General features: G+C 40.6%; 1 protein-coding gene across 1 annotated transcript in view; it reads right to left on the bottom strand.

The window, feature by feature from the left end:
• The window catches only part of STPG2 (sperm tail PG-rich repeat containing 2), a 975,224-nt gene that overhangs the window by 764,166 nt on the left and 192,711 nt on the right, over positions 1 to 18,347 (bottom strand). Inside the window, exons 8-9 of the mRNA XM_088464461.1 lie at positions 16,319 to 16,478; positions 6,792 to 6,952 (exon numbers count right to left, since the gene is read on the bottom strand). Coding sequence (XP_088320587.1) covers positions 6,792 to 6,952; positions 16,319 to 16,478 — 321 coding nt within the window. The remainder of the gene's footprint in view (positions 1 to 6,791; positions 6,953 to 16,318; positions 16,479 to 18,347) is intronic.

The following is an 18,347-nucleotide window of genomic DNA, read 5'->3' as shown; positions in this document are numbered from 1 at the left end:
CCCTATTTCTCTGTTGTGTGTGTGAATTTACTGTATTGGTTCAGCTCACTCAAATGCAGACAACAAACAACAAGAATGTGAAATATTACCAGACGGATCCCCTTATAATAGAGTTTTCTTAAAATTTCATGGTGCCATGACTGTAGTCACAGTTTAATAAAAAAATAGTGTTTTTGTTAAAAAAATCCATTGGTTTAAACCAGCCGACCCTGGCTTTTTACAGTAAAAAAAAATTTTGTCTAAGTCTGCATACACCTTGTGGATGCCGTTCGCCCAGCAGATCAATGGTTTAAGACAAAGTTCCAGTAGTAGTGTCCTTGGATCCAGGGTGATAGGTGTGGAGGAAGTCACACTGAAAAAAGAAAAGTGTCCATCTTGGCTTACCAGGGGTCAACCTCTAAGCAGGCTGAAGATAATGGTAAATTTTATGATACATGAGCTGCAGAAAAAAAGTTTTTCCCGGGATTGGAAGGCAGATACAGCTTGTGGAGAACATACATAACAATTGAGTATTTTTGGTAAGAGCACTTATGGTAGGTTTGGGGAGCATTATTCTTTGATAATTTGTCAACACATTGAATTACTTTTAGACCAATGGGCCCAGTTCAATACAATGGATACTTGGATACTTTTACAGGGTCTATTCGACAACCAAATTTAGAAACAACAGATCTAAGGACTGTAAACTCTGAATGTTGGTATATAATTGTCATGGGAGCAATGTGAGCCTAAAGGTACAATAAAAAGTTGCATTGTTTAATACTATGCATGCCCAGTAGCCAAATCAACACATATCTAGCTGTTTGGAGTTGTACAGTATCTAACGTATCGAGTTTACATGTAGGCTAACTTTAGGGAGGGTGCATTGATGGAACTTTGGGCTATACCGAGATGTTCATATGCAGAAAAACATCTAATTGCAAATGGATCTTTTGCACCAAGATTGGCCGTTCAACTGAACAGAAAATATATCGGCCAGCATTAGTTAATCTACACTATATTTTCCATGAATATGATCAAAGGTGGTACACAGGATCATTTAGTCAAAAGTGAGTTTGTTTAACCCTCAATAGCCAATGCACAGTATAAGAGAATAGTCAACTCATTGTGACATGGTGAAAGATGATATATAGATATTTAGGAGGGGCAGGACCAGGGAATACATTGATGGTAGGTGGTGTGATGGTAAAATTTGGTTTTTCATTTATAGAAGGCTTTAGATATTCTGAAGGAAGAGAGGATTACAGTTTTAAGACCATAAAAAGGATGGCGGAAATAGCTTATAAATTGTTTTTATAAGGGAGCTCCGTCTTGCGCATGCGCGAGACGCGACGAGCGAAGGACTTTCCTTCGCTCGTTGTGTCTGATCAAAGGGGGCGTGCTGTCGATGTTGATTGACAGCACGCCCCCTTTGGTGGGCGTGCCGGGGGCGTGCCTCCCAGACGGGGGCGTTCCCAAGGGAACGCCTACCGTCAGAAGCCGGCCCCACTGACATCACTAGTGATGTCAGTGGGAGTGATTTTGGCTCTGATAGAGCCAAAATCACTCCGGGCCTTGCGGTTGAGAAACTCAACCACAGGCTTCGGCTCACAATGGCGATGGTCGCGATGGTCAAGACCATCGCGACCATCATCCTGCACGCTCGTATATGCTGTGGGTGGTGACCCACAGCTATACGAGCGTCCAGGAGGACGCTCCATAATTATGGAGGTGGGCCCTGATTCAGAGCGAGCGCTCTGGTCAAAGCATCCGGCTCTGAATCAGGGCCTAAGATATAAGCCACTTTGTTATTCTCATACAGAACGTACAAAGGATACAACTTGGAATGCAATATACACTGGATTGGAAAATCCTGCAGGCCTGAGCATCATCACTATGTTGAGATGTTGAGCAGTGTGCAAGGTATAAACTGGCTTGATAGGCACAGCAAGTGTAGAAAAAGAACTAGCACTTGAAGCTATGGTTCTAATAGCATTAGATGCCAAGCTGGTACTCAGACTGAATGAACTGGATAATGTCTCCTTGTTTCTGCACTAGTTCAGAAAGTAGGCAAAAGAATGTCATTACCATAAGTAGTCTATTACCTTAATAAGCAGTGATGTGCTATGGAAGATGTCTCATAATATGGAAGTGACCCACTGTGCTGCTAATGGTTAGCACTATTTCACAATAATTGCAAAGTCTAAATGAGGGCCACTAGGGAGTCATGAATAAAGGTGATAGAATTTGAAAAGGACACCCAGAGGTTTGATAATCTAAGCAGCTGCTGAAACAAGGACCATAAATCAAGACATGAGACACAAACGAAGTTGAAGAAAGACCAAAGTTAAAGGTGAGCAACACAAGTCCAATGTCAGGAAACAAACTAAAAGGTCAAACAGTTATGTTAGTAAGATAATAGGAGAAGAAATAAGAATTATACAGACAAGTTAGCAATAGGATAAAAAAATATATATTCTCAGACAAAGTGATATGCATGGAGCACTCTTCTGAACTCTGGTGCCTGTTGATATCACAGATAGAAGGACAGAGGAACATGAGTATTAGCAGGATAACAGGGTACCTGGCACCAGGAGCAGAGCCACATTGGGTGACTCTGCCAAGTAATGAGAAAACTACAATAACTACTGCGTTACATTCTATGGCCACATTAAGTTATGTAGTTCTGAGCGATGTTTTAATAATAAAAATCAGGGACAATAGAAGGGGAAAAAACTTTGGACAAATTGTTACTACCTGGGATTATCTATAGAAGTCAGAGACACTTAGGAATATATTAGAGAAAATGCAGGGTGCCAGGTAGGGGATGAGTGCTGGGCATGGTTTTCTTGGGGGCCTGGTGGGGATCTAGCCTAGTCATGGAGAAGGAGGAATGCTTCATCCTCAGTGTGTGGTGCCTCTTTTAGGGATAGCAGAGTTGAATAAGGACCTTTCGAAGCTCAGAGAGTAGATGGTGTGGTAGATTGTAAAGAAAGGAGGAAGAAAAGAAACAAACAGAGACAGAGACCAAAGAGAAACGAGAAGGAGGAAATCATATTTGATGGAAATCATTCAAAAGAATAAAGTAGCTTAACCTAACTCAAATGGGGAGGGAGCATTTTGTGAGGCAAGCTAGGGCCCCAAACCTTCTCAAAGGATTTGGAGGAATTACTAAGTATACTAGTCATGTATGCCATACGATGTGTATACCAGATCCTAGATATTGAGTTGATCGAGGGAGGAGCAAATTGTTTTCAATCAGTGGTTATCTGGCAAGTGGTAGCAGAAACTATGAGGCATATTACTGTCATTTGTTTTGATCTTTAGCTGCAGTTGGGAGACCTAAAGGGAGAAGACAATACTTGTGTTCGCACGGGATGGAAACCTGAAGAATATGCGATTGATAACTTCTGGCAGAGATTAAAATTTTTTGGACATGGCCACCATATATGGCGGAAAGTACCTGTAGTAGTGCATCCTCTCCAACAACGGTCTGGAAGCATTCTACCAAGGCAGGATGGTACATAATACTATCTGTACAACAGCTTGTAACTATTTGCAGTGTTTTCCCAAATCTCTGACCAATCTTCCGCGTCCAGTGCACCAACCAAGTCTGTGTCCTAAGCAATTTTGTGGGGGTCACGCAATGGGGGGCGATTTTTCAGACAACAATGAATATAAACAGGAAATTAAACCTTTAGTCGAAGACCATCTAAGGCATAGAGTTTCAAAAGTCGTGAGGGGTCTAGAAGTTAGCTGCTGTTTAAAATTAAAGTTTTGCCCCCCATAAAGGTTTAAAAGGCACGACGGCCACAGACAGTCAGGGGCTGTGCAATAGGCTGCATGGCTCCTGCACCACACAGAGTAGGAGGTGTAATGTACGGTTTTTAAGTTAAAACACTGCACATTACACCTCCTCCTTCTCTGTGTGGTGCAGGTGCCGTGCAGCCTACTGTAAGCACAGCTTCTGACCATCCGCGGCCACAGCTACATAGTGAGTCTCTGAGCTGGGTATGCATAAGAGAGAGGGAGGGAGAGGAGACTGGGAGGGAATGGGAGGAGAGGAGAAGGGGGTACCAGAACAATTTTATGTTGCCCCCAACATAAAATCATTCCAACGCCCCCTGCCTAGAAGGTATGGCCAGCTGAGATAGAATCATAAAACACACTGAGTGAGTTGCACGGCCATATAATATTTCTTGAAGTTTGGAATGCTGAAGCCCTCACTGTATGTAGGGCATAGGATGATCTTTTGATGACACGAGGGTGCTTACCTGCCCAAATGAAATGGGAAATGTGAGACTGCAGAAAGACATATGAAAGGAATGTTATGATTCCTGGAGGGAATCGATGGTATTAATGTAGAGCCAACTGATGACAGCCTTAAGGGTACTAGTCGTGGCCAAGGGTTAAGTATTTGGTTGCAGCCGTTGGGCTGTCGATGTTGCCTTTGGGCTGGTTTGCTTTGGCTAGTTGTGCCGAGGGCAAGAGGTGTGACGCAGCTTGTGGGCTGTAGGAGCAGCTGGTTGTGGCCTTTATAGTCGTGGACAAGGGATTGGTGATGTGAAGCAGCCTTTGGGCTTTTGGAGCAGCCTTGGGGGCTGTTTGTGGCCTTTATAGTCGTGGGCAAGGGACTAATGGTGTGAAGCAGCCTTCGGGCTGTTGAAGCAGCCTTGAGAGCTGATTGTGACCTGGGGCTCCAGGACCGTTGCAGCCTTTGGGCTGATGACACTCAGGTTAGGTATGCAACAAGAACGTGGGGCTGCTACCAGTGTCACCGGGATGACACTGGTGACGGTGACGGTGTGCTTAATAGCACACCTGGAATGCAGAGTTGCTACCAGTGCCGCCGGGATGACACTGGCAACGGTGTGCTAATTTGTGCACCTGGAACGCAGAGTGGCTACCAGTGTCGCCGGGATGACACTGGCGATGGTGTGCTAGATTGCGCACCTGGAACGCAGAGCTGCTACCAGTGCTGCCGGGATGACACTGGCGATGGTGTGCGAGGTTGCACACCTGGAACGCAGAGTAGCTACCAGTGCCACTGGGATGACACTGGCCACCGGATGGTGACAGACACTTCTGGTATAGGAAGCGCTCCGTGATGCCCAGATGGTATAAGCAACACATGTGGATGAAGTAAACGGCACACATGAAACACAGCTGGACTGACTCAGGAACTCGACTGACAAGCAGGAGACAGGAACCGGAAGTACGAGAAACTATCACCAGCATGGAGTGATGGACTGGCTGGAATTTAACAGGGACAAGGACCAAACAGAGCAAGTCTCCCTTAATGATAGACCAGTGTGCAGCTGTGCACAGACAGGAGAATTAATTAACATGCACCTGACACTGCCCACAGATAGGCAGTAATTAATGCAGTGCTTTAGGCTGGAAGCTGCAGATCCTGACAGGGAAAAAATCAGAGGTTTTGGAAAAGGTAAAGGAGCAGAGGGAGAATGTTAATTTTAACTGAATTCACCCTACCGATCCAAGAAATAAAGTGATTTGACCAGGAGTCTACATCAGATTTAATTTTAGAGAGAATGCAAGGATAATTAGCTTGAAAAAGTTGGTGATATCGATGGGTGATAAAAACAATGATGTATTTTATTTGCTGTGTGTGCCAGCACAGTGGGAATGTCTGTTCCATAAAAGACTAAACCTAATTGGGGACATAGAAGTCTAAAACCTCTGTTTAGGAAGTATTACTCTTATACCCAGAATATTGAGAGTATAATTCTATCTCAGCAAAAAGGGACTGTAGGGACTGGGTTGGGTAGGTCATTGAAATGAGGACATCATCTGCATACAATGCGATCAGAAGAACCAACTCTTATGTCAGTAATGTTATTATTATTGTGAATCTTCGATGCCAGGGGTTCCATTATCAAGGCAAACATTAAAGGCGCTTGGTGCCTCTTTGTGGTGGCGCACATAGTATTCTTAGTAAATATTTTCCTGACCAGGTGTGCTAATGCCCCATGTTTGGTCGTACCCCCTCTATAATCAACAATATGTTGGCTGCCAAGAGAACACCAAATTACTAGTACTATGTATGGTCTATGCAATTATATTTTATTGTGGCCTAAGTAAAGTTCAGGTCATACCGGTGTAACGGGTTTTCATTTTAGAATTATGGTAGTTTCAATTTAGCACAAATTGTGTAACTAAATGTCTGCATTTAGTTAATATGGTCATTCATTTATGTTATTTTTAAAATAAATATTTACATGTGGATACAATATGGATATGACCTATTATAAATAATATCATAATAAGGTGCTATATTGTCTGTCTGTTCTAAAATGAAATATATTTTGTACAATGGAATAATATCTACTGTCATCTCTTTGGGAGAAGGCATCTTTTCCATTTATACTTTTCTGAGCATGAGAGAGCCAGCACATATGTAGTGAATGCCCATTGGAATGTACAGACCCAAGGCAACTGATATGTCTTGTCCTAATCAACAATAAGTGGGGGACATGTCATTTGCCAGTTTTCTGTATTTATAATACTGTCTTGAATAAATAAAAAAAAGACATCTCTGAAAACTGGTGCACAGGTAGCATTATTAATAAAATATATACAATAAATAAATAAATTAAATAAAAACATAATCTTCTTGGTTTGTATGGGTTATAGCACCTTTTTGCTATTTGAGCAACAATTCTCATAAATTCTCACTATCATTTTTTAAATAATGAAATACGTATAATAAATTAATAAAAATAAATTAATTAGACTGATTTTTTACAGGAACTGTTTTCTTAGTTGGAGAAAAAACTGTGCAAAAAACTTACATCATAGTGAGCTGGACCTGGCATCCACACCGCATCTTTGTTTGAGATAGACAAAACACGAGCGGCAGAAGTTCCAAATGCTCCTTTTGAAAGCTCCTGATTTGCCTTCATGAAACTTTCATTTGCAACACCATATCTGAATATATCATAACATCCTGGTCCTGAAAGCAGGGTGGGAAAGTTTATACACTAAATATATTATAATATTATTATTATTATTATTATTATTATTATTATTATTATTATTATTATTATCTCTGCAGCAAAAATAAACATTAAGAAACAAGTTGGTAGTGGAAGATTTCTAGTTTAAAAAAACCAAAAGCATAATGTAGACTTTGCATAAGTACTGCAAGGCTGGGTGTCCATACTAAATACACTAGTTGTGTATAAAGTGTCTTTGTATGTGTGTGTCATGATGATGTTATTGATCACACGATATTGTGTAACATTGAACCATCTTTAATGCTTAAAAATTGAAGGTATGCTAAATTGAGGTGTTTTTTTTTTTGTAACTGAGCAGAGTGAACTGCAAATGAATGAACCCATATTTGGAAAATACATCTTGTGAGGGATCTGTGTTGCAGGAAGAGGCAGGCAGCTTTATGCAAAGTCCATTCTGACTGCCGACATTGATCGAAGGCAAGTGTAGGAAAACTCATACAGTAAGTCATATGAAAATTAAGACTTGAGAACCATTATTATGCTGGCATGGAGACTGTCACGACTCCCTAACTTAAGTGACAGGTTTCTTACCCACCACCTCAGAAATTTAGCATCCCTGAAAATGTAAATATTACGAGCTAGTTTTGGTAAAATAGTATTTATATCTACTGTATGTTGGATCTCAATTGATAGACCACGACGAAATTTCAAAAGATTACAATTACAAACACGTGAAGAATTATGGGCTTTTACGATTTCAGGTAATAAACTCTGTTTCATAAGACAGCCAACCGTGGTTACTTTGCATTTACACTGAACTAGTCAGTGAAAACACAATGAAGGTGGTGAGTGAAGAGGTATTAAATCCCATGTCAGATACACAGAATCTGGTCATTTCCTAGGGGGTCAAATAAATATTGAGGTTTGATCATCCCTTTCCCAAACCCCTTTTAGCAGACTTTGTAAGTGTATTGGGGGGCCTATTCATAATTACTAAAAAATCGATGGAGGTAATTAAGTCTAGAACTCGCATGGAGTTCTACCTAAGTGCCGGATGAATTCATCATTCCTCCTCTCCATAAGTATCTATTCCGAAAAGCTGTCACTTTTGCGATGACAGCTTTTCAGTAAATAGATACTTTTCCCTGTCTACACTAACTTACCTCAGCTGTAATCAGTGCTGTGCATGCGCTGTTACATTCACAAAAGCGGCACATTACAGCTGCGGTAATTCTGTGTCCGTCCGACTGACTAATTGGTTGCTTTTGATTAACCCTTTGATACAAATATCATAGATGAGGCTTAATCCTGACAGTATAAATTTACAACAAGATGGTGTTAACTAGTAGCGCCAAATGGCAGTTTAGGTAGAAACACCTAACGGGAAAGGTATCCAACTTTCCCACTGTAAAGCATAAACAAAAACAAAAGAAGGTGTCCCACCCTAGTGCCAATTAATCACAGCACTAACGGGTACTTATCTTAGGTATACTGATAATATCTTTTTTTTGTGAAACAATCTACACTAGATACCACTTTTTTTCTCTTTACATGTTGTGACATATTGTACTACACCCTTCTACAAGGACTAAAGATCAAGGAAAAAGATATTATCATTACACCTGAGATAAGTACCCATTAGTGCTGTGATTAATTGGCGCTAGGGTGGGACAGCTTCTTTTGTTTTTGTTAATCCTGAAATCATTTATACAATTATTTTGTGTAGTGCTACAGTGTATGAAGTGGAGGTTTCCAACTGCAACATATAGATAAACAAACACAGTCTACCTGGTTTGTATTGTGTAATACAACTTGCCTGTAATTGGTTACTTCCTCTCCTTGAAAAAGCAAAGGAAAAATATGTTTAATGCCAATATCCTCAGTGGTAATCTATACAGTTCTCTTGCAAGCACTGCCTATTCTGTCCTTTTATCTGTGTTCAATTGATGTGGCTGCGCTGAATCTTGGTTCAGCTTTTGCTGATGTCAGCAGGTTCCAGGTTCAAAGCTGTGCTCAGATCTCATTGACACATGTGCTTTATTAATTTCAAGCTTGTCAGATCTCCTTTTATATTCCCATACTTGCCTTACAGTAACCTTGATGTTGAGATCGCTTTTTGGTCTCTGAGGCTGTGTTGACCATCAGGACCTTGGCCCTTCATTGGAAGTGTTTCAGAGTTAGGAGCAAATCAAAAAAGTAAGAAAGGTGCAGATGCATTTTTATGCTAGCAGGGAAATATTAACCTTTTTAATGAGCAAACAAATGTTTTTACACTGAAACTTAGAAGTAATTTAAGACAAACCAATTCCCATCTTTTAACCTCTATGCACATTTTTAATGTGCCCCACTTGCAGTGCTCTGAATCCTCTTTCTCTCTTACTGCTCTCTTTACTCTGCCAGTATGCTAGTTCCTAAAATGGTGGATGTACTTGTACTTACATGTGACCGGTGTCATCATGGTGCCAAATGAAAACAAGCCCTGCTGATTTCTATCCCACTTTGACACCTGCATTGCTGAGACCGCTCCATGTAGTGACCCTGCTTACTGACCCAACCAATCATTATAAGAGCCAGCTCAGAGGACTTGCGACCTGCATACAGTGAAGCCCAAATTTACATATAGCGGCCACTCATTGGCTGGTTCCACGTGGGTCCCAGCCAATGAGCGGCTGCTACATATAAAGCGGCTGCTGATTGGCTAGCGGCCCATGAGAAATTACAGATGATTTCGATCATCTGTCATTTTGCGGGGTGTAAGTATATGTAACAGCATATACTTACACCTGTTCGGCTTGGTTCGGGTAAGTCGTTTTATTGTTTTGCCAAGACCCTGGATGCTACGGAGAGCAGCACCAGGATGGAGGTGAGTACACAATCTTTTTTGCAGATCATTCCACATGTATTTCTACATTGGAGAAGAGGACAGACAGGCTGGTGGCTGGTACAGGTAAGTATGTGTGATTGATGTATGTGTGTATGTGTGTAATAAACTTCTACTATCTAAGGTGTGTGTGTTATGTCTTTATTTAACTATTTATTTTACAGTGGAGGTACAGGTACCGGCCGCCTGCTGGCACTTATAGCTCCACAAGTGCCAAAGGGCAGGCATGCTGGCACCATTAGTTCCACTGTAAAATACAATCGTTTACTTTGATTTTACACTTTAATACCCTGTACCCACAGCCCAGGGGTGCGAGGAATAGCCCTGGGCTTCAGACCAAACCTGGGGTTTTAGGAGAGGGGGGACCCATTTTTGGGGGGGTCCCCACCTCCCCTGACATCCCCGGCTTGGCCTGACTAGCTTGGGGTGAGAATGCTTTGGCCCTGGAGACCCGGTAATAGGGTCTCCTGGCTGTGACATTACACCCTGGTCGGTTTGGATCTGGTGCTAGTTTTAACTATAGGGGGACCCCTACGCAATTTTTTCCCCTATATTTAAAACCAGGACTGGCCCTGCAGCCTGGTGCTGGTTCATAAATTACAGTGGAACCCTACTCATTTTGTTCCCTGTAATTTTTGGAACCAGGACCGACTGACAAGTCAGGGGCTGGCTATGCCTTTGGGGGGGGACCTCATGTCATTTTTAGAAAAAAATGCAACTCATTTTTCAAATAATTAAAGGCAGAAACATACACAAATCACAGTGAAAATCAGCCTCTGGCAAATTGCCCATAAATCATTTTCCCTTATATATTAAAGTAGATCTGTGATTCCAGGAATGGTGGCAAATGGAACAGCACTCTAGGAAAATTAATTTCTAATTGGCTACTTGTTTTGTCACTCCTGTTTAAATCCTGATAAACCCTTGCAGCTGGGCAGGGCTTGCATATATAAAGAATAGGAGTGAAAATTTAGAAATGATCTTTGTTTTTATGGTGGTGAAATTGGACACATCTTTCATCCTATCCTAAGTATCCAGAAATGGAAAAGCCTTACTGGTCATGGAGGGGTCATGTTTGCTGCAACCCGTTATTCTCCCTGATCAGTATTATCAATTGAGTTCATTATTGAAGTCTCACATCAGCTTTTATCAATTCAGAAGTTAGAAACTTTATTTAAACTTTAGCTCTGGCAAACTTAGCCTTACCTATGGTACTTCTGTCAACATCCCTCTTCCCAACAGCTGTAAATGGGAATATTACCTCTTATTATACTGTGCGGCTACAGACACCATCCTTGGAACTTCACATTAGAGCATAAGCATAACATAAGCAGGAAATTACCTTCCTAGTGATTACCACAGTGCTTCACCCTATCATCCTGGGGTTACCCTGTGTATGGTTACATACCTATTCCTGATTTGGCATTCAAGGCAAGTTTTATCCTGGGCTTCCTTTTGCCATTCATATTCAATATAGCTAATTTTGGATGTTTTAGTAAACATTAAGCTAAAGAAATCCCTTCCCTCAGTAGGGAAAACTTCCCCCTTAGATCAAGTATGCCTGTCTCTATTAGAAAATCTCTTGAGAGAGCTAGAGTAGGATTTTTTTTGTAAAAAAGAAAGCTGGTGGAGTACACCCATACATTGATTATCACAGTCTGCATTCTGTGACGTTCTGGGGTACTTTACTCAGTAGAATGGTCAGTGGTGCAGTGTCTATGTGCTCAAAATAAGAGTCACCATGCAGCTTGTCCAGGTTAAAACAAACATAAGGGTGCTTTAATGTTATCAGCACACAGGGCATTATGTCATGTCTTCAATCCTATCTAACATGGCTGCTAGTTTCACACTTTACACAGCCTCAAAGTCTCAAGTTCCTCCATGCCTCATGCAGGTATGGACACTGGCCTCCTGGCCACCACTGGCCTCACATTTCACTGGTTTGCTTGACTGCCACAACCTTACCTGGGTTGTTTCCTCTGTGCCAGCCCTAAAGTGTGGGCAACCTCTTTTTTCTACCTGTGTGGATGGATTCCTCCAGCCCAACACAGACACAGTGGCTTGTGAAATATCTATAAAATTTATGGAGCACAGTATTCTAACATTAAACGGAGTTCTCCTAGACTTTTAGGAGAATAGGCCACCCTCTCGGATCCTGCGCTATTCCCTAGCAAAATGAGCAAATTGCATTATCGAGGGCCCATCTCCAGCTGTGCAACAAAGCAAATTGCGGACATACAGAAAGGTACAAAGTATTGGTTGAGCCGAAGAGTAATTCGCCATTACAGAAGGAGATATTTCCGTTACAGAAGACTGATGCCAAATATTTTTCACATGGGATTCTATTTAGCAACTTTTAGATCTTGTGACAGTTTTAAAGCCTTTTAACATAAAGCTGTCATTTTTCTATGAGGCTCTTTTATTAACTTGTGTTCCCTTTACCATCACTCTCTGGGGCACATTTCAATGTCTGCCACTGCAATTACTTTCTGCAAAAATGTTTCTGTTTTTATCCCAGAAGAATGAAAACCTAATCTCAAGTATGTGAGGACATTTAAATGTTTGCATTGCATTATTTATCACTTGAACCTCATCTGAATTTTATGCCTTCAATATGAAATGTATTTATATAAATAAAATAAACACATAAAACATAGTATAAAATCCTTATATTTACACACATAAATAGTATAGTAGCTTAAACTACTGATCTTAACAAATAAAAAAAAAACATTACACTTTGTTTGACCAAATTCTCCTTCCTCTTTACAAAATGGATACAGTCAACCTAGATCAAAGATTCAAAATGCCTCTCTCAGACATAGATACTGAAATGTGTCAACCGCTAAGATTGTGCTCCTAATTTGTTCTATTCCCCTCAATTAAGATCTTTGGTATTTCGTAATCTGATAGATACTAAATTGTCTGGACACACTATGCATTTGGAGGCATTACATAATATTCCTCCTGTACTCGAGGAATCTAGTACTAGAGGCTCTAGGTCCTCCATACTGTATGTACTGTTTTCGACCATCATATTCCAAGAGGTTTTCATTTTCAATTTGACAGGTTATGGAACTACATATCATGAAACTTTTTCAGGTTACATTAGGCTTAAAATCTTTGTATCCATGTACCAAATGGGCGCAAGTGATACATTTATTTGTCACATAGCTAACAATGAATTCAGGAAATTTCCAAACAGGCTCAGGAATGATATGAGGATCTTTTTATTATTCATATTCTGTCTTTTAAAGAAACTCTAAACTGACTAAGTTCTTAATGTATTCTTTTTTTAACTAGGTTTCTCCAGTAGAACAGATTTGAGAGTATCATTTAATTTAAGTATAGAAAAATTATTTTTCAAAAGCTTCTTAAAATATAAGAATATGAAATTACTCTTGATACAAAAATTAAACACAAATTATATGGTTTATATTTTTCTTAAGATAGCACATCTATGTCTATCTGTGATACTTCTACTAGAGCTACCTGTAATAGTTCTTTTGGTAATTTCTTATCTTGGAATTACTAAAGAGTATTATTTGGTTAGTCATTCAACTTTATTTAATCAGAACAGTTGTTCTGAATTCTTATTAGCTGTCCCTTGGGTATTGTGGCCTTTCACAGGCTATAATTATTGCTACTGTAATTTAGAAATCCATTACATTCTACAAATGCATACATGTTTTTGTAGTAATGGGTGCTTTGTTGATCATGATTGCAAAATCCAGATAACTTATATTGTAGAATGACACGTTTCTGATTGAAAAAATGACATTCCCACCTCCAAAAAAACTAAAAATGTATCTATATATGATAGGACTTCTGTTCTGCTATGTTTTCTGGCAGTATGTTTCCCTGCCACCAGGGGTCACCAGGGTTTCTGTTATGTGAGCTGCAGTACTGGTCCTTAGCAGAAGTGCCGTTCTTTAGACTCTGGTGTGCATCTAGGTCTTAGATAATTAATTATGTTATGACTCTTTCTGTTCTGCTATATTGTCTGGCAGTATGTTTCCCCACCACCAGGGTTCCTTTTATATGAGCTGCAGTACTGGTCCTTACCAGAGTTGCTACTCTTTGAACTCTGGAGCTCATTCAGACCCGCTAACTAGAATTGTACGCTCGCTCCCAGCGTATGTAAATTCGGCAAAGTGACGGCATGGCAGGCGATCGCACGGCAAGGCATAAGCACTCCCAATATGTCTTGCCGTGCGATCGCTTTGTTGATGTAGACACCCACCAGCCTGTCTTAAGACGCCCACTTGCGCACATCATATCCAGTAAATGCCGATAATGCATTTTCGCAGCCTGATTGAATATGGTCCATAGTCTTCTAAATTTTATATTAGTTACTTTAGTGTTAAATTTTTTAATAACTCGATTCCACATCCCAAGTAGTGACCTTTCTATACTAACTAAATTAAAAAAAAATGTGTGGTATCTTGTGGGACCTCAGTAACCCAATGTGAGTTTGTAAATCAAAATGAATGTAAGAACATTGTTTGTTAAATATCCTATACACGAAAAAATAAACCGCCCTTTTGGAGTGACTAGTGATTTATGTAACTTTGGTAAATAGTTATAATTGATAATAAAGGAGTGATGAACAAATAAAAAGTTATGTAGAAGGTGGGAAAGTATTGGGTGTATACTATTGAAAAAGCACTGAAGCACTGAATACACTGAGAATTTGGATCATACTCATCTGCTCAATATCTAGCTATAAAGAAATTATCTGGTGCGCATACAAGAGGGATACCTGTTGTGTGTCTATCCTGAATTATCTAAAATAGTCCACTATTAGGCGCCTTTTCCTCTCTCCCAAATTCTAGATGTACACAGCTGTCTTGCTTAACCAGCACACTGAGGAGAAAGCAGCCACCTCTTGTACACAGGCCTGCCAAAAGCCGCGGTGGGCCCGGGTAACAGGGGGCAGGGCCTAATCACGGGAGGCGTCCCCTTCCTTAAAAAAACAAAAACTTTGCAGCGCCGCTGCGCGCTGGGGAGGGGGGGCGCTCTGAGCCCCCTCAGCCCTGCTCAAAGCCAGGGGGGGTGTGATCAGTGTGATCGCTCCCCCCACAGGCATAGGAGACTGCTGTGGCTGCTGCTCAGCAGCCATGAGCAGTCTCCCACTGCAGCTCAGCACACGCTGTGTGCTGGGCTGCTCTGAGGGAGGGGGGGGCGGTGCCGGATGCGGGCCCCCGCCAGGCTCCTCGGGAAACCCAGACCCGGGTAATCTGTACCCGATCCCCCCCCGCTTGTACACGGAGGATGAGTGTTCGTTTTATTAACTATTCCATGGACATATTTGTGTATAACTCTTTTTTTGTTGGGTATTAGGAAGCGCCTGGTGTCTAGATTATTGTGCTATTAAATAAAAAGTTATAGTCTTCCCTGGATACTGCCCCCACTTCCAGTGCTTAATCAAATATAAATTTGATCTCCATCTGGAAGGCCATGGTCAGATTAGCAGATTATTTTTTAATAAAATGTATCATTACTTAACTGCCTGTATGCTTCTTGAATAAAATCCTCTACATTTTTAATTACTATTGTACCACCTTTTTCTGAGACTTTATGGTAATTGTTGGGTCCTTGATTGCTTGTCTTTCTAAAATGGATACATTATTTTTCACAAAACCTCTCTCTGTCTGCTGGTACAATTTAAAAAAAAAATCCTTTGCCAAATATTGAGAAATATGTCTATTATTGCATTATAATTTATTATACTGGAGCTGAAAAGAAATCTGTTTTTTTTTTTTTTATATAAACTGACACAACAGGTGTTTGTAACATGAAATATTCCTATAGTGCTGTTACAGGACATTTCATATTATTTCATATAATAGTGACTGTAAAGTAAAGACCTATTTGATCTGAAGAATCCAGGATCACCGGAAATACCATCCACTTTTTCATATCTTTTGATGAGAAACATCTGTTTCAACACAGTGTCCAGCTCTATCTATTCAGTTCTACAGATTAAATTGGTCTATTTTGAGGATGGTGAGAATTTAGAACCCTTATTACCTGATAAGAAGGCAACTCTTTAGCCACTACTTGTGTCTTAACACTTCTTCTGGGTGATTTTGCTGCCTTTTTTTGGTATATTTAAAAATAGGGAAAACAGCTTTAGATATTGTTTTAAAAATTGTTTTGTTTATTTGTGCAGTTTTGACTTTAGTAAAGTGCACATAAAGTCACAAAAATAATACTTTCATTGCTTAATAAATTTCTCATTGCAACTCCAAAAGGGAGAAGGGTTGGATATGTAGTGGTACAAGGTCACACTGTTAACTTGTTTTTGTGATCATAAATAATTACTGTATATTAAACATGTATTGTTTTTATCAGTGAAAGAGTAAGAGAAAAAAGAAAGTGAAGAATTTCCTGTCTTTTTTGCATGCAGTCCATCTTGTGGTTGCGTTTAAAAGAAATGTATCATTGCTGTAGCCTTCTGCATAAATGAATGGCATACCTGGTGTTCTCTGCATCCTTGCGCCTTGAGTAAAGCGGACTGCAGTATGGCCAAATGGTGCCTGTGTTACACTTGATATTTTCTTCAAAGATTCAAATGCTGTGCGCTGTTCATTATATGTGCCTGGGGCTGGGGTGAATGATTTCACAGGTAGAAATCGCTAGTATAGTACAGGAAAAAAAATGCTGATTAAAAATTAAAAATAGCTAGTTGCTATGCAGCCAAGAAATATTATGGTGACATTAATGTACATTGCAAACAGGAGATATGCAGGGCACTCTACTAAATATTACAGCTATGATTCGCTTTAGTAAATCACTTCTATGTAAGAATAAAATGGTCAGTATTCACCGCACACATTGAGGGTTCAGAGTTAAAGTGAACCAAGTCCCATTACAGTCAATTTTGAGAAAACGGATCTCAAAGTTGAAGAACTGTAATGAATGAAACCACTGACTTTTAATAGTTTTTACTGCTGGTGGATAAAAATTAAACTATGGACTTGGGTCCTGATTCAGAGATGAACACTAATGCGATCGTAGCTGTGATTTCGCATGGAATGCAGCTGCGAAAATATGCTAATAGTTTCAAAGCTTACCCAATCATAGGGACACCCACTGCTTCCTTTTCATCTGGGTCCAATGTTGTGTACCAGCATAAATATTGGTAACATTGACGCACATTGACCAGCCATGCAGCCCTTGCAGCAGATCTGACCTGTCTTAAATACAGCATCTCTCCTGACACACTGAGAGCTTTAATGCTGTGTAGGACATCACAGTGGCTAATTTATGCATTCCCCTGTAACGGCATTTAAACTGTAAGTCACACCGGCATTTTCCTACCCACACTCCCCTGTAACGGCATGTAAACTGTAAGACACACCGGCATTTACCTCCCCCAAATGCTGACTATCTGCCACTTACTTTATGAATGGGTTATCTGTGTGCGAGGAATCGCAAGACATTCACAGCGCAGTGCGACTCTGACGCATGCGCAATAGTAAAAAATTGCTCAGTCTGTGTAAAAATCAGCATTGTATCCATCTCGCAATCAGATCTTTGGTCACTATTTCACTGAAAAATATGGTGTTTCCATTGCAGCATGGCAGTGTTAAAATGACATGAGCAATAAATGGACTTGGTTAACTTTAAGTCAACTAAATATTCCATATAGGCACCAATGCAGAGGCAACACAAGTTAGCTGTAATTACACCCTTATAGCGTGCAAGGAATAAACATGTATAATCACCCATATGCAGACATGTGCACAGCTATTGGACCGTACCCCCCCTTATATCTGTATGTTTAGTTTCATAGTTGTCATTATCAATACAGGCTTACATTACCCCTATTGCCAGCACATGCATGTGTCCTGCTTTAAAGCAAGTGCAGAAAGAAAACAAGAAAGATACGTCTGCAAGAAGGAAATTGCATTGATCCCAGCATCAGTCCTATAGAGGCACTGCTGGGTTAAACAGCTTGGAAACACTGTCTTTAAAACCTTCACACAAAGTTAATTTTCCTTCTCTAAGTTAGCAAAGGCCAGGTCTTCTTTCCATTGAAATCATTTTGTGCCACCTAGTTGCACCTCTGCAGAGAAGCACATTTTTAAATGCCCTATGCCAAATGTAAAAAAAATCCTCAATCACACAGAAGTGGTGTCACATGTAATAAATATGGTCCTGATCAGTGGCAGATTTTACCTGGGGGCTGCAGGGCTGAAGCCCCCCCCCCCAGTAAAATCAGCCACCCCCAGTGAGCCTGTGAGTCCATGCGTTGACCTCACTGCCCGTGGCTTCTTCCCATTGGAAGCGCTGCCTGGTAATCACACACGGGACAGGCAGTCCCGGGTGGAGTTGTTTTCTCCCCCTCAAACTGCCAGCACGGACTGCCAATAAAAAAGAGAGCGCTTCCAAATGGTTGCCACTCCTCTGCCTTTTGGTTCAGACCTACCCAGCTTCTAAGGGCTGTGGCCAATGCAGTCCCTAGGAATACAGTGTATTGTGCTTGCCCAGTGACGGCGCTT

Source organism: Taudactylus pleione, unplaced genomic scaffold (assembly GCF_031769625.1).
Source record: "Taudactylus pleione unplaced genomic scaffold, aTauple2 ptg000055l, whole genome shotgun sequence".
Classification (NCBI taxonomy): Eukaryota; Metazoa; Chordata; class Amphibia; order Anura; family Myobatrachidae; genus Taudactylus; species Taudactylus pleione.
This window is presented reverse-complemented; position numbering and strand designations above follow the sequence as displayed.